Source organism: Capra hircus, chromosome 25 (genome assembly GCF_001704415.2).
Source record: "Capra hircus breed San Clemente chromosome 25, ASM170441v1, whole genome shotgun sequence".
Taxonomy (NCBI): domain Eukaryota; kingdom Metazoa; phylum Chordata; class Mammalia; order Artiodactyla; family Bovidae; genus Capra; species Capra hircus.
This window is the reverse complement of record NC_030832.1, coordinates 40763808-40776809: the sequence shown is the minus strand read 5'-3', so window position 1 is coordinate 40776809 and position 13002 is coordinate 40763808. Positions and strand designations below refer to the sequence as shown.

The following is a 13002-nucleotide window of genomic DNA, read 5'->3' as shown; positions in this document are numbered from 1 at the left end:
TCGTTGGGCAGCCAGGAGCCGCTCAGCAGCTGAGGAGTGGTGAGGTGATGATGAGGTGTGACGTGGGCCAGGAGCCCCTTCTGTGCAAAGCTCTGCCCAGACCGGGAAGGGGTGAGGGTCTGGCTGCTGTGGATCCGAGATGCTGCTGTGCGGGGTTGGGGGGTGGAAGTCTGGCTTACAGTTCAACCTCCAGTCCTGCCCCATCAGAAGCACTTAGGAGAGAGTGATGGTGTGAGAACACCCGATTCCTGTGTCTCGTGGCCATCCCGATAGGTTCGGCTTATCATATTTGAAATCAGATCTGTCGATACTTGTTCAGTTGAAGCTACCTTTCGCCCTGAAGTTTGTGATATTCATCCATTTTACAAGGCAGAGGTGGAAACATGTGAAGTGGCATGCAGAGAAGTTGGCTAACTTTTTTAGCCACAGAATGTGATGGTCTATCCTACTAGATTTGAAAGTCTGTCACTGGAAAATGTTTCTTTCTGATAAGGTAGAAGTAAGAGGCCCGAGAATTAGCTGGGATGGCAGAGCCAGTGTCTCTTCCTCTTTCTTCTCTCTGTGCTCCTTCCCTTCTTCATCTAAGCTTAGCACTAGATGGTCACAGAAAGTGCAGGTTGAAACAGCTAGTCTTAAAACACATAGAGGACTTTTTCCTGAGACAGATATCTTATAGGATCATCTTTCTACATTGTTGCGTGACCTTTCCATATTTGCAGATTTAACTGTAGGAGACCGTATCTAATCATATACTTAAAGTTTACCTTAGAAATACATTTGAAATGCACAACAGTTGTTTTAAAAAGATTAATACTACTATTATGAAAAAAGCACAACGTGGTGTGAGATTAAATTACCGGCTTCGATAGGTGTATGTAGTGACCTGCGGGCAGCTGAAATCTGAATGACTGTATTTATGGGAAAGAGTCTTCTACCCATATTTTTCTGAGTAGCTGTTCACAAATGATGCATTACGCCCTGTGCTTATGTTTCTCGCTGGGTTTGAAAAATAAAACTTTCTGTTAGTGGTAAATTCATAAGCTTGGGGCGTGAAAATGTTTGAATTTGATATAAAAGAAGTTTTGAAAGGAAGATTAGTGGTTTAAAGCAAAAGATTAGTCGCCCTGGGAAATTCAGCTGTCGAGAAAGCCGAGTGCAGTAACGCCAGGTCCTGCTCCAGCTGATTGCTCCCTCACACTGAGATTCCTAATCTTCCCACTGCACTCCCACCTGACTGGCAGGGCTGATTACCACCGCTTCATACGTTCTCCATCACAGAGCACAGGGGGCTCCTCTGCTTCAGAACCCCCTTGTTTGTGGCAGGTTGATTCCTCCACTAAGTGGAAGGTGATTATTACTATTTCTTTACCCATTATCACTTTAAAACAGAGAAGGGAAGTTACCGAACAGGTTACAATTAGTGGTGGTCGTGGCTGAAATTCTCTCATGGGCAGCGTTGCAAGAATCACCTGAAGTCTGACTTTCTTAGCCCCTGATAGCTGATTCCCATCCATTCTGCCATGAAAGTGTCTGGTACTAGATCCTCCATATTCCACGGGAAGCAGATAATTAAACCCACACCGAGGCCCCCTTCCACACGGGAGGCTACCTGGAACTACAGGACATGGCTCCCCTTCAGAGCATCTCAGCCTCTGGCTTCCCCATGGAAATGACTCCCACGGAGGCACATGGTCACGGTTCCCTTCTAGATGAACAGAAGATGGTCTTCGTATTGGATAGGTAAAGGTAAATCCGTTTACATTTTATCAGAAAACCTTTAAGGTCCATTTAGGGAAATGACTTCTACATCATAAAACCAAGATGTTGTCTTGAGAGAGCATTATGTCCATTCCTTCCCTCTGGATGGACCTTAAATGTGTATTATCCAGGCAGATGAGGCTCACTCTCTCCTCAGTGATTTGTATTCTATTTCATCGTATGTGAAAATGGAAATATCACAGTTTTTCTTAGTAATTCACTGAGGATTCTATGAATGTTCATTGAATGAATACAGAAGCATACTTGATTTCTGCTCATTCTTCCTGAAGGAGGAGAGATCTGTTAGTCATTACCTGGGAAAACACACACACACACACTCACACACACACACACTTACACTCACACACTCACACATACACACACACACTCACACACACACACTCACACTCACACACTCACACATACACACACACACACTCACACAGTCACACACACACACACACACACACACACACACACACTCACACACACACACTCACACACCCAGCACCAGGCAGAGCCCTGACATTTCCCCAGGTCAGTCTGATAATCTTATCTCAGGTAACTCAATCACGTTTGTCTTTATGGATCTTTTCAGACTCTTTCTGCTCCATTTAAAGTATATAAAGATCACAGACTTTTGTAGGGATCTGAGCAGACCTGAATACTAACCCTTCCGCTTCTCTTTCTCTCCCAGAGCTTTTATGTTTTGTTACCTTTAAACCCTCTTAACTTCACAATCTACTCTCTATACTTCAGTGCTAGATAGTTCTAGGTTCAGAAAGATTATTCTGCACATTGGCTAACCTATGGTAAAATACTTGTTGTAATTAATAATTTAAAATTAGACATTCAGTTTTCCATAACACTGACATAGTTACTACCCTTCTTCCTACAATAAATGTTAGAGTCTGTGCTAACTGTAATTGTAGGCATTTAGATCACAAGGTTCCCGCTTCCCAGCTGTTTGAAACTATTCTTTTCAAAAAAATTTTTTCTACTAGATCACAGTATCCAACCCGGTTTGTAAATAGTACAGGCATATTTGTGAAAAAGCGTTAGTCGTTTAGCCTCTCTCTGTGCTTTCTCGCGGCGCCTGCCGCGCCTGCTGCCGCCACACGGCCTTTGCACGTGTTGTCTGAGTATTTGAAAACTACTGACCTTTCAACTGTTAGCTCCTGCCTGGCATCTCACTGTCTCACTGATGCAATTTAGCATTTATTTATTTGAATCAATACTAGTAAGAAACTGGTAGTATTGTATTACCAATATACCAGTTATGGGGTACAGTGGTCGGCACAATGGCAAAATAAACTGTGTATTTAAATTTATATACTTAGTACAGAAGAAAACGGCTAAACTTACACAATTTAATGCACACTTATACCCTCAGGTTTAGCACTGTTGATGTGCTATTTGATATTTATTATGCTTTGTCTGACACTGTTCCCACTGTTTCCCCATCTATTTCCCATGAGGTGATGGGTCCAGATGCCATGATCTTCGTTTCCTGAATGTTGAGCTTTAAGCCAACTTTTTCACTCTCCTCTTTCACTTTCATCAAGAGGCTTTTTAGTTCTTCACTTTCTGCCATAAAGGTGATGTCTTCTGCATATCTGAAGTTATTGATATTTCTCCTGGCAATCTTGATTCCAGCTTGTGCTTCTTCCAGCCCAGCGTTTCTCATGATGTACTCTGCATAGAAGTTAAATAAGCAGGGTGACAATAGACAGCCTTGACGTACTCCGTTTCCTATTTGGAACCAGTCTGTTGTTCCATGTACTCTTGAGAGTCCCTTGGACTGCAAAGAGATCCAATCAGTCCAGTGTAAAGAAGATCAGTTCTGGGTGTTCTTTGGAAGGACTGATGCTAAAGCTGAAACTCCAGTACTTTGGCCACCTCAAATGAAGAGTTGACTCACTGGAAAAGACTCTGATGCTGGGAGCGACTGGGGGCAGGAGGAGAAGGGGACGACAGAGGATGAGATGGCTGGATGGCATCACTGACTCGATGGACGTGAGTCTGAGTGAACTCCGGGAATTGGTGATGGACAGAGAGGCCTGGCGTGCTGCAATTCATGGGGTCGCAAAGAGTTGGACAGGACTGAGCAACTGAACTGAACTGATGCTTTATTTGAAACATACAGTAATTTAAAAGTTCAGTTTTGTAATTCTACAAATTTATCAAATATTTGAAGTTATAGGGATTCTTGAGAAGGTTTCTCTATTGAGAAATCTGAGATATTTAGAGTTATGATATACAGAGTAGCTGGATTCTGGAACAGATTGCATGCGTGTCTGATTCTTTGCGACCCCATGGACTGTAGCCTGCCAGAGACTCTCCAGACAAGAACACTGGGGAGGACGGCTGCCATGCCCTCCTCCAGGGAATCTTCCTGACTCAGCAAACCTATGCCTCTTGCGTCCCTGGCATCGGCAGGCGGGTTTCGTTACCACTGGTGCCATGTTGGAAGCCCCTGGAACAGATTGCCTGGGGTTTAAATCATCATTTTGCCACGTACCATCTCAGTGGCCGTGAACAAATCAGTTTCCCTCTGCCTCTGTTTACACATTTTTAAAGTGGGTATAATGACGATGTCTATTTTAGAGGGCTTCTGTGAGGATTAAATCAGGTAACGTATATAAACCACTTGGAGCAGTCTCCAGCACAGTGGACACTAAGTCAAGCCTAGCTGTTGCTGTTATTTGCATTGTTATTATATTTATTCATTGAGCAAATATTTATACTTTTTTCCTGGCATTGGTCTCAGAACTCTGACGTGATTAATACAGGGCAGGGGAATCTGCTGAGTTTAAGTCAGGGTTTGTTCGGGCATGTGGGTGGGAGGAGCTCTGTGAACCTGGAGGATGGGAATTCATCAGCTTGCAGGAGGCTGAGGGGAGTACCCAGGATGCGGAAGGAGCATGAAAGGCCCCCCGAGGCAGAAGGGGCTTCTTCTAGTTCAAGAGTTTGGCAGAATGTGCCGGGTGTGCGTCCCTGAGTCAAGGCGGTAGGAGGCCTGAAGGACAGACTGTGCGGCTGTGCCCCAGGGCTTCTGTTAGAAAAATGAGAGGTCGTCCATTCTATGTGTTTTACTGATGAAGACACAAAAATCCACGTGTCCTGATCTGGATCACAGAGAGTCAGGAGCTAGCACTGGAAGCAAGTCTCCTGTGGGTTTTTTTCCAAATTAATGAAGCATCATACAAAAATTGCCCAAGTCAGACAGAATGACTTTCCGAGTCCTCACAGTGGGCGCCCCTGTGTCCTTTCCGAGTCCTCACAGTGGGCGCCCCTGTGTCCTTTCCGAGTCCTCACAGTGGGCGCCCCTGTGTCCCCACGCCTGGGCGTGCTTGCCGCTGCTGCCCCGCTGCGCCCGCCGCCCCGCACCCCTCCCCCAGGGGCACCTTACCTCTGCTCACCCCCAGCACCGCAGACCAGCTCTGCCTGGGCTTGAACTTCATGAACTTCTGCATGGAAGCGTGCTGTCATCCTTTTCCGACTGGCTTCTCTCACTGCGCGTGTGTCTGTGAGGTCCATCCGTGGCGTCGTGGGGTGTGTATGGCAGTAATGGGTTCGTCACAGTTGCTGCGAGCTGTTCCTCTGTGTGAATACACACGGGTTTCCGGCGTGATAGCCCCTGAATGTCACCGTGAGATGCAGCGTGTGTGTGAGGTGAAAGCTGGATTGAGACTCATGGCATTTGCGTCTGTAGGTTAATGTTGCTTATCCTACTCTTTTTTTCAACTAAGTGAAGGTTATGTTTTTCTTGTAGAACCAAAGTATATAACCTTGATGGTCATACTTTGAGAGTGTGATGTTTAGTCATTGAGTCGTGTCCGAGTGTTCTGCGACCCCATGGACTGTAGCCCGCCAGGCTCCTCTGTCCCTGGGATTTCCCCGACAAGAAGGCTGGAGTGGGTTGACATTTGCTTCTCCAAGGGCTCTTTCCGACCCAGGGATGGAACCCGAGTTTCCTGCGTTGGCAGGTGGATTCTTTATCACTGAGCCACCAGGGAAGCCCACTTTGAGAGTATAACGCCATGTTAAAACAAAGGTTTGCATCAGCAGAGATTGCTTGATGTGTGATAAGTGTTAATCACGAATGGAAATAGATTAGCTTGCCAGGTGCTTTAAGATGGTCCTGTCATAGAACATCAGCCTTTTGAAATGTTACCTAGGGGAATGCAGGATTCTAGGGGGTGAAGGATAATTTGCTACTTAATTGGGCCAAATGGCTGCCGTTTCTACTTTTTAAAATTAGGTCTTTAGATAAAGTGATTGATTAATTGGATGAATCCCATTCTCGTGTACTCCATTCAGTTTTTTTCCCTTTCTCTCTCCTTTCTCTTTAATGTCTCAGATGACGTTGTGCCGTACTTTAAAACAGAGCCAGGCCTTCCACAGATCCACCTGGAAGGGAACCGCCTCGTGCTCACTTGCCTTGCGGAAGGGAGCTGGCCTTTGGAGTTCAAGTGGATGCACAACGACAGTGAGCTCACCACCTACACCAGCGAATATAAGTAATTGATTCCTTGAAAATAAGATTACATTTCACAGTGGTATATTCAGAGTATTTGCCTTATTGGCCGTGATCGCGCGGGGTGGGGGGAATATTGGATTGCATTGGTAATGCATTAAGGATTAAGGGAATATATTTGAACATGTAATCAGAGTGTGATTTACTATTCCAACACAGGTTGTATTTACACTTAGGAAGTCTGTCATTATATTTGTAAGAGTAAGCCCCTTAGTGAAATTACCAGACCAAAAGAAGGTATAGTTACAGAGGAATGCAAATAACAGCTTCAGCTGATGAAACTTGCCATCCTGAGGCAACAGTCCTGCCCACCAGTATTGTTCCTGCCTAGAGAGCATCACAGCTTTCTACAGGTCAGAGCTTCTGGAGCTCTGGCTGCCAACAAGACTGCCCTGGCTGACTGTCAGAGCTGGGGCGGGCACAGATGGAACTCTGGGAGGGTGGGCATGAGCACAGCGTATAGTCAGCAAAAGTGAGCATCGCTGGACTGGGGCCGGGGTGGGGGTGTCGGGGGGACCCAGAACAGAGGACTGAGAGGGGCCGGGGTGAGGGTGTCGGGGGTGCTCAGTACAGGGGACTGAGAGGGGGCCAGGGTGGGGATGTCGGGGGGACCCAGAACAGAGGACTGAGAGGGGATGGGGTGAGGGTGTCGGGGGTGCTCAGTACAGGGGACTGAGAGGGGGCCGGGGTGGAGATGTCGGGGGGACCCAAAACAGAGAACTGAGAGGGGGCTGGGGTGGGGATGTCAGGGGGACCCAGTACAGGGGACTGAGAGGGGGCTGGGGTGGGCATGTTGAGGGGGACCCTGTACAGAGGACTGAGAGGGCCAGGGGTGAGGATGTCGGGGGGACCCAGTTCAGGGGACTGAGAGGGGGCCGGGGTGGGCATGTTGAGGGGGACCCTGTACAGAGGACTGAGAGGGCCAGGGGTGAGGATGTCGGGGGGACCCAGTACAGGGGACTGAGAGGGGGCCGGGGTGGGCATGTTGAGGGGGACCCTGTACAGAGGACTGAGAGGGCCAGGGGTGAGGGTGTCGGGGGGACCCAGTTCAGGGGACTGAGAGGGGGCCGGGGTGGGCATGTTGGGGGGACTGCAAGGGGGAAGCTGGAGATCAGGTCTGAGGTGCAGCTTCTCCAGGAAGCGTGTGGGCCAGCTTCCCAGCCTTGGGACCTCCTGGCGGCGCTTGAGGTCTTGAGGTGTGGCTTCCCACCCCCTTTTCTCTGTGGGGCTGGTGCTGGGTACAGATCTAAGTGGGATGGAGAATTACTGACTGCCAGACATTCCTAGAGGCCCCGAAGCCAGCAGGGGTCAGTGGTGCTGCTCTTAATTAAGGGAGATAAGAAAGAGAATTGAAGACCTAGGTGTTTCAGGTAGAGTAATGAGCTTCTCCACAGGGGGCATAGCCCACCGTGTACTCTTTACCCCAGAAGTTATAACATGGTGGTCCAGGAACCACAGTCAGCCTACCTAGAATGTGGAGCGCTTATTTTAAATATCAGTTAAGATATATATATGTGTGTGTATATACAACCCGTATTTGTTCCTCAGTTGATTGCCAGCATTTAACACTTATAAGATTTCACATAAAATTCTGCTTTTTGGGCCCTCTGGAACAATTAGCAGGCTTGGGCTCCCGGGTGCACACAGAAGCAGGTGCTAGGCGGCACGGCGCTGCGTGCTGGCAGGGACATCCATTTCTCAGCACGCTCTGGTCCCCACCCTGTAACACCCCACTTGCTCTGTGCGGCCCTGGTGTCCAGCTGCCCTGTGTGGACAGAGGAGCCTGTGTCCTCCTCTCATCATTCGATCTGTACTGTGAGAAGACCTGCTGTTCGGAGAGCAATTGATCACGATAGTTAAGGGCATGTTGAAGTCAAACAGACCTAGGTTCGAATCTCTGCTCACCACCAGTTACATTAGCGGTATTACTTTGAACAAGCTGTCTGTTAGCCCCACTTTCAATAACCTGCAAAATGGGGGTGATCAAGCCTCGTCCGTGGTGGTGTGAGCATTGACAGGCTCTCATGTATGTGAAAGGCATACTTTCTGGCCCACAAGCAACAGGTGATAAATTGTAGGCAACATTATATTTTGTTGTAATATGACACAGGGCTTGGTTTATTGGAAGGGGGTATAGAAAGCAGAAAAGAAACAGTGAACTTAGGAATGAGAGCTGTTATGAGCTTTGACAGCAGATGACTTGGGTTCAAATACTACTATTCAACTTACTATCTTTGGACAAGTTATCTAACCCAGTTTGATCTTTTCCCATCTGTAAAATGGGTATAATAAAACCCACCCTAGAGGGTTCTCATAAAAATTAAGTGATATGATGTTTCAGATGCCCCAGGAAAAAGGAAGTGAGGTTTCAAAGAATCCATCTTGTTTTTCCTCATGAAAAGAAGTAGTGATGTGGGTGATTCATAACAGTGGTCTTGAAACTGGGGGATATGCCATGGACCTTCAGTTTCCGCAGGCATGTTAGTGGAGCTGCCTGAGAATGCACCTCTGTGATGGTGCCTGCCGTTGTCTTTTTGTACCTGCTTTGCATTATCTCTTCCACTTCACAGAACAGCGCACCCCTTTCCCAGTTTGAATCTTCTGTGAAACCGCATCTTTAGCGCACAAGACTAGCACAGTTTAAAACCTTGGGCTTGGGACTTCCCTGGTGGTCCAGAGATTAGGACTCCGAACTCCCAGTGCAGGGAGCCTCCAGTTAGATCCCTGGTCAGGGAACCAGATCGCATGTGCTGCACCTAAGATTCTGCACGCTGCAACGAAGATCACAAATCCCACGTGCTGCCATCAAGACCTGGCTCACCAAATAAATAAATATTAAAAGGTAAAACAAAATAGCGGGCTCGAAGAAGCCTCTTTTAAACATCCCCCGGAGCTTCTTGCCTTCTCGCTATACGTACTTCTTTCAAGGGCAGAGTGTGACACTAACAGTGGGGTCTCTTGCCCACTCTTGGGATTTTCCTAATTCGGATGTCTGTAGGTGGTCAGCAAGAATGGTACCATTTTCTTGTGAACACCCTTCCCTTTTCCATTCTCCAGCCATCATCAAAGTATATATTGTGCCTCAAGGAATGTTGATGAGAACAAAGCAGGGAGACATCTGCAAGAAACACCGCAGGCCAGGTGCCTTGTTGTATCCGGGCTGCAAACTTAGCGTCCAGCTCCGTGGCTTACACATTAACACAAAATAGAATTACAGTTTTCAAGATTTGTCAGAAAGAAAACGTCTGCTGAGAAATACTCTTCTCTGAAGTACACTTGTCTCCATTTCACCTACCCAGAAAGGAGAAGAGCTTGGCAAGGCCTCAGTGGCAGATCGCAATGAGGGCGAGTGTGTGTGCGTGTGTGTAAAGTTCTGTTTATTTTCTTCAAATCAGTGTTCCCTCTTGATGTAGAAAGACCACGCACTATAGGAAAGTTGATGCTTTATATTTTCTCATTCATTTGGAAGACACTTTCACTAACTTTTGGAGAAAGGTATCATTTGATCTTCCAAGTCCAAGTTCATTTGTTTTGCCTCAGTGTGCTTTGCTTGCTGGTCTGCATCGGCCTCTTTGCTACGTGTTTGTCTCTCTGTGTTCTCATTAGATTTAAATTAACTGTATGCGGATATGTGGTCAATAACTTTTCTTTTTGTAGTTAATTTCTATCCAGTTCTGTTCATTCTGATAAATAACTTTCCACTCACTAAAATGTAAAGTAATTGTGGGAGGAAAAACCACTTTCACTCAAGAAGCATATCTTCTTTCTACAATTTTACTGTTCAATGATGATTTTTCAAAATTTGTAATACATATATGTTGTTTAGATTAGCTGTATAGTAACAATAATTACAATCAACATGTAATCCACATGAAGATTTTTTAAGTGCTTAGAATATTTTGGTCAAAGGATATTCTTTTAAAGTTATCATTTACTTGTATATTTTTATTTCAGAGAAGTATGTTGGATAATAAATGAGTATCTTTCATGTATGGACACATGTCACATTAGAAGAAAATTCTGTGGGGTGAGCAGATTTAGTACTCAAGTTCAAAGAGTAAAAAGAAACTGTATGAGAGTTCTGTCTGTTCATTTTTAAGAAATAAATATTGTGGATATCAAAATAATTATATTATTTAAATTCCATTGGATACTTTTAAAACTGTGTGACAGTTTTATTTTAAAATGCCAAAACATACACTGTGCCATTATTTTATGTGCAACTATTTAAACTTCTCTATGAGAGAACATCTTTGGTGTCAACTTAAAAATACGCGAGGAGACTAAGCTTTTTGCATGGCTCTTTGCAGCAGCAACTTTACCTGTTAGCCTGACACACCCTGGATAATCCCCAGGAAGACAAAGCGCTGTTGCTTGTATTGAAGCAGGATCCATTTCATATCTATATATGGTCCATTATATATGCGCCATTGAAATAAAGTAGATGCTTCACTACCATTTCACCAGAAACTCGTTAAGAAGAAATGGGTTATTCTGAAGCAAAAACGGTTTAGGTTAGACGTGATGAATTATATTCTTTGCACTGAGGGCTTCAGACACTGAGATGGGTTATCAAGGATCCATTGTATTTTGTCATCATTTTTTTCAGGATATAAAACCTGTCTAAAAGTCCTAGGCTATTTTTTCAAATGACTCTTTTATCTGCTTCCTTCCAGTAAGCACCTTCGGCTGTCATATGTTAGCCTTCATGAGGCTGCTGTAAGTCTCAAATTGAAAAACATGGATGCTCTATGAAATGGGAGCTGTATTCCTACCTAGCATTGAGGCCCTCTTTCTCCTCCACTCCACCCTTTGGTGTGGACAATGAAAATACTAACCCTAAACAAAGCAAATAATATAAACTGAGCTTGTCCATCTTGGCTAAAAATAGCGCTTTTGTTGCTGCTTGTGTCACAAACTGCAGGATGGATTTCGGTGAGTTTCAAATGTTACGTTAATCGTACTGATGCTTGGCTCTATGTTTAAGCACAGGTGTGGCTACGCTGGGAAAATGAGAGCAGTTCAGTGATCAAACAAGGTTGCCTGAGTGTCACAGGCAGATTAGTATTGTTTTTTCTCCCAGAAAATATTTACTGTAAATTATTTTTTCTGCTTTGGAATAAAGACTTTTTTTGTAATTATATTCAAAATATGTGTGTGTGTATGTATATATATGTATATATATATATATGTATATATGTATGTATGTATGTATGTATGCCCAAAATTTCTAGTGCTAGGCACTCCAGCAGGAGGAATAACTGGATACTTTGCTGAAAATCTTATAGTCTCCTTTCGTGATCTATCTTCTATTACAGTATAAACAGTAGAAATTTGATGGATATTTATTTTTCGTTTCACTAAAGAATAGGAATGGTTAAGGGGAAAGTTACTTTTTCTTATGTCCTATAAAGGGACAAAAATTCTACAATATCAATAAAATTTAATAAATGCCTGGGAATAACTTTATAGGAAATGAGTAGAGTATGAAGAAAAATTGAAAACCTCACTGAGAGCTATAAGGGTGAATTCTAGATAGGAAAGCTAAACAACCATAAAGCTGGACGAAGTATATGGAATGATTGTTTTCAGGATACTGGGCCTCAGGCAACTGAAGGTGTGATACCTGAGGGATGGAAAACCGACACGGTGAGCCCTCTGATCGCCCGACTCGCTGCTCTGAGAGAACTTCCAGGCTGTGGCACAGAGAGGGAGAACACAGGTGAAGCCGGGAGGCACCGAGCCCTGAGCTGAGGGCAGCCGAGAGTTGCGAGAGATCAAGGCAGAGGACTGGAGGGGAGAGAGCCGTGCAAAGAGGACTGGAGGGGAGAGAGCCGTGCAGAGAGCGGGCGAGCTCTGGAGATCTGCAGAGGTTCTTTTTCTGAGTATTTAGCAGATTATTCGCCAGCACATTCATGTAAGGAGACTGCCCAAGTCCAGGAAACCAGATACCCAAGAAGTGGAGGCAGTAGTCCCCAGGCTCACACAGGGCTGGGTTGAGTGCCTTTTCTCAGCAGCCAAACTGAAAAACCTCATAATTCACAGCATTATTGGATAGGGTAACAGAAGGGTCTTGGGTCTGTAGTGGGGAATTACTAACCCTGGACCAACTACAGCTCTGGTCCTGCCTGAGGAATCTTAAAAGACCAGAAAGGATCAAACTGTTTCTAAGTATCTTTGCAGCAGTGGTGAACAAAGCTCAGGAGTATTTATAAGAAGACACAAATAGCACCAAATAAATCCCATCACCAAGCAGGGTAGAATTCATAGTGTCTGGAATCCAGTCAGAGATTATTAGGGATGTAAAGAGTCAGGAAAGCATGAACCAAAATGAGAAAGATCAATCGACCAAAACCAAACCAAAGCTGACACAGATGTTTGAATTAGCAGAGAGTGGTATTGAAACACGGTAACTGTATTCCATGTGATCAAAGTAGAGACATGAAAGATACTAAAAGGCAGAAGATATTTATAAGGATGAAGGCCCATAACATCTGAGATGAAAAGCACAATGGGTGAGACTCTCAGCAGATCAGGCACTGCAGGAGAATATACTAGTGAACTTAAAAACACAGCAATGTAATGGGCTCGCAGGTAGCCCAGCTGATCAAGAATCCACCTGCAATGCAGGAGACCCAGGCTTGATTCCTGGGTCGGGAAGTTCGCCTGGAGAAGGGATGGGCTACACACTCCAGAATATTCGT

At 45.1% G+C, this 13002-nt stretch overlaps 1 protein-coding gene across 2 annotated transcripts in view; it reads left to right on the top strand.

The window, feature by feature from the left end:
- SDK1 (sidekick cell adhesion molecule 1) overlaps positions 1 to 13002 on the top strand; it is a 735743-nt gene that overhangs the window by 267565 nt on the left and 455176 nt on the right. For both annotated transcript variants that reach the window (XR_001917262.1, XM_018040596.1), the window contains exon 2: positions 6122 to 6281. Coding sequence is in view for 1 of the 2 variants with exons in the window: in XM_018040596.1 (XP_017896085.1) it covers positions 6122 to 6281 (160 nt within the window). In the remaining variant the exon portion in view is untranslated. The remainder of the gene's footprint in view (positions 1 to 6121; positions 6282 to 13002) is intronic.